Source organism: Orycteropus afer, unplaced genomic scaffold (genome assembly GCF_000298275.1).
Source record: "Orycteropus afer afer isolate SDZICR_OR568_19922 unplaced genomic scaffold, OryAfe1.0 scaffold01315, whole genome shotgun sequence".
NCBI lineage: Eukaryota > Metazoa > Chordata > Mammalia > Tubulidentata > Orycteropodidae > Orycteropus > Orycteropus afer.
Genome location: NW_006922902.1, coordinates 51,507 through 52,714, shown reverse-complemented (window position 1 = coordinate 52,714; position 1,208 = coordinate 51,507). Strand labels below are relative to the sequence as shown.

Here is a 1,208-nt window from a genome sequence, read left to right as displayed (position 1 = left end):
TTGTTGTTATGTGCTGTCAAGTCAGACCCAACTCATAGCGACCCCTCCTTGGGTTTCCGAGGCAGTATCACTACGGAACTAGATTGCCCAACTTCCCTTCCGAGGAGTGGCTGGGGGGTTTGAACCACCAGCCTTCTGGTTAGCAGTCAAGTGCTTTAGGCACTATGCTACCAGATACATATACATATATATATATATATATGGCCCAGGGCTTGCTTCTGGCTTCAATGTTATCCCTCAAACTTCTCCTCTGTCTTGGTCTCTTTCTTCCCCTGCTCCTAAAGTCCCTCTCCGTAGTCCCAGAGACTTCATCATGGAAACTGTATCAATGAAGAAACTACCTGCCTTTCCACTCTCCAGAGCCTTAGTCATATGGTTGCCCATCTCTATCATCCCTGAAGTTGGAAAATTCCTCTGCTATCAACCAAATTTTGACAATAAAACTTAAATTAAAAATTTTCACAATAATAATTTTTCAGGAAAAAATCTGAAAGCATAGAAGTAGGTCTTTCAGAAAATATAAATTCTAATTTGTAGTCTAATACAAAGGCAGAATGGATTGGGATGTAGGATGGGAGTTCATAAAAGCTAACTAAGAAAAGAGGTCAGTAATAAGAAGTTATTCTAGTACCAAATGCTGCAGAGAAGCCTGGAGAAGTGAGGGCTGATTTAAAAAAAAAAAAAAAAAAGGATTGATAATAAGTGATTCACTTTTAAGCAAAAGCAGAGAGTAGCAAATGTGGAATAAGGCACAATGAGGAATTGGTGTTTGAAAGCATCCTAAATGAAGCTAGATCAGAAAAAAACGAAGCAATATCAAGCCCCAGGGCCAGGACTAGGATGAGGCCAGGGAAGCACTTGCTCGACCTGAGAGTGAGTGCTCCCTGAAATTTTGCACCTCCTGCCTCACTTGTCTCACCCTAGTTCTGACCCTTTGAGGTAGCATTTTTGTTTGTCTGTTGGTTGGTTGATTTTAAGACAGCAGACTCCTACGTACACCTGAAAAGACAGGAGAGAGCAAATGAAAACAAAAAGCAAAGATTCTGGAGAGAAAGATGATAAGCCCCTAATTAAGACCTTCAGGGACTGGCAAATGAGTTAAGAAAAAAGGATCAGGAGGGAATAACATGCCCAATATGACAAGTGGATAACCTTGGAGAGCAATTGGAAGACAGGCTTAGGGGTGGGAGGTTGTTGTTGTTGTTGTT

At 41.3% G+C, this 1,208-nt stretch overlaps 1 protein-coding gene across 1 annotated transcript in view; it reads right to left on the bottom strand.

Moving 5' to 3' along the window:
• The window catches only part of TAP2 (transporter 2, ATP binding cassette subfamily B member), a 16,585-nt gene that overhangs the window by 7,458 nt on the left and 7,919 nt on the right, over nt 1-1,208 (bottom strand). The window contains exon 6 of the mRNA XM_042783463.1: nt 920-999. Within this exon, the coding sequence (XP_042639397.1) occupies nt 920-999 (80 nt within the window). The remainder of the gene's footprint in view (nt 1-919; nt 1,000-1,208) is intronic.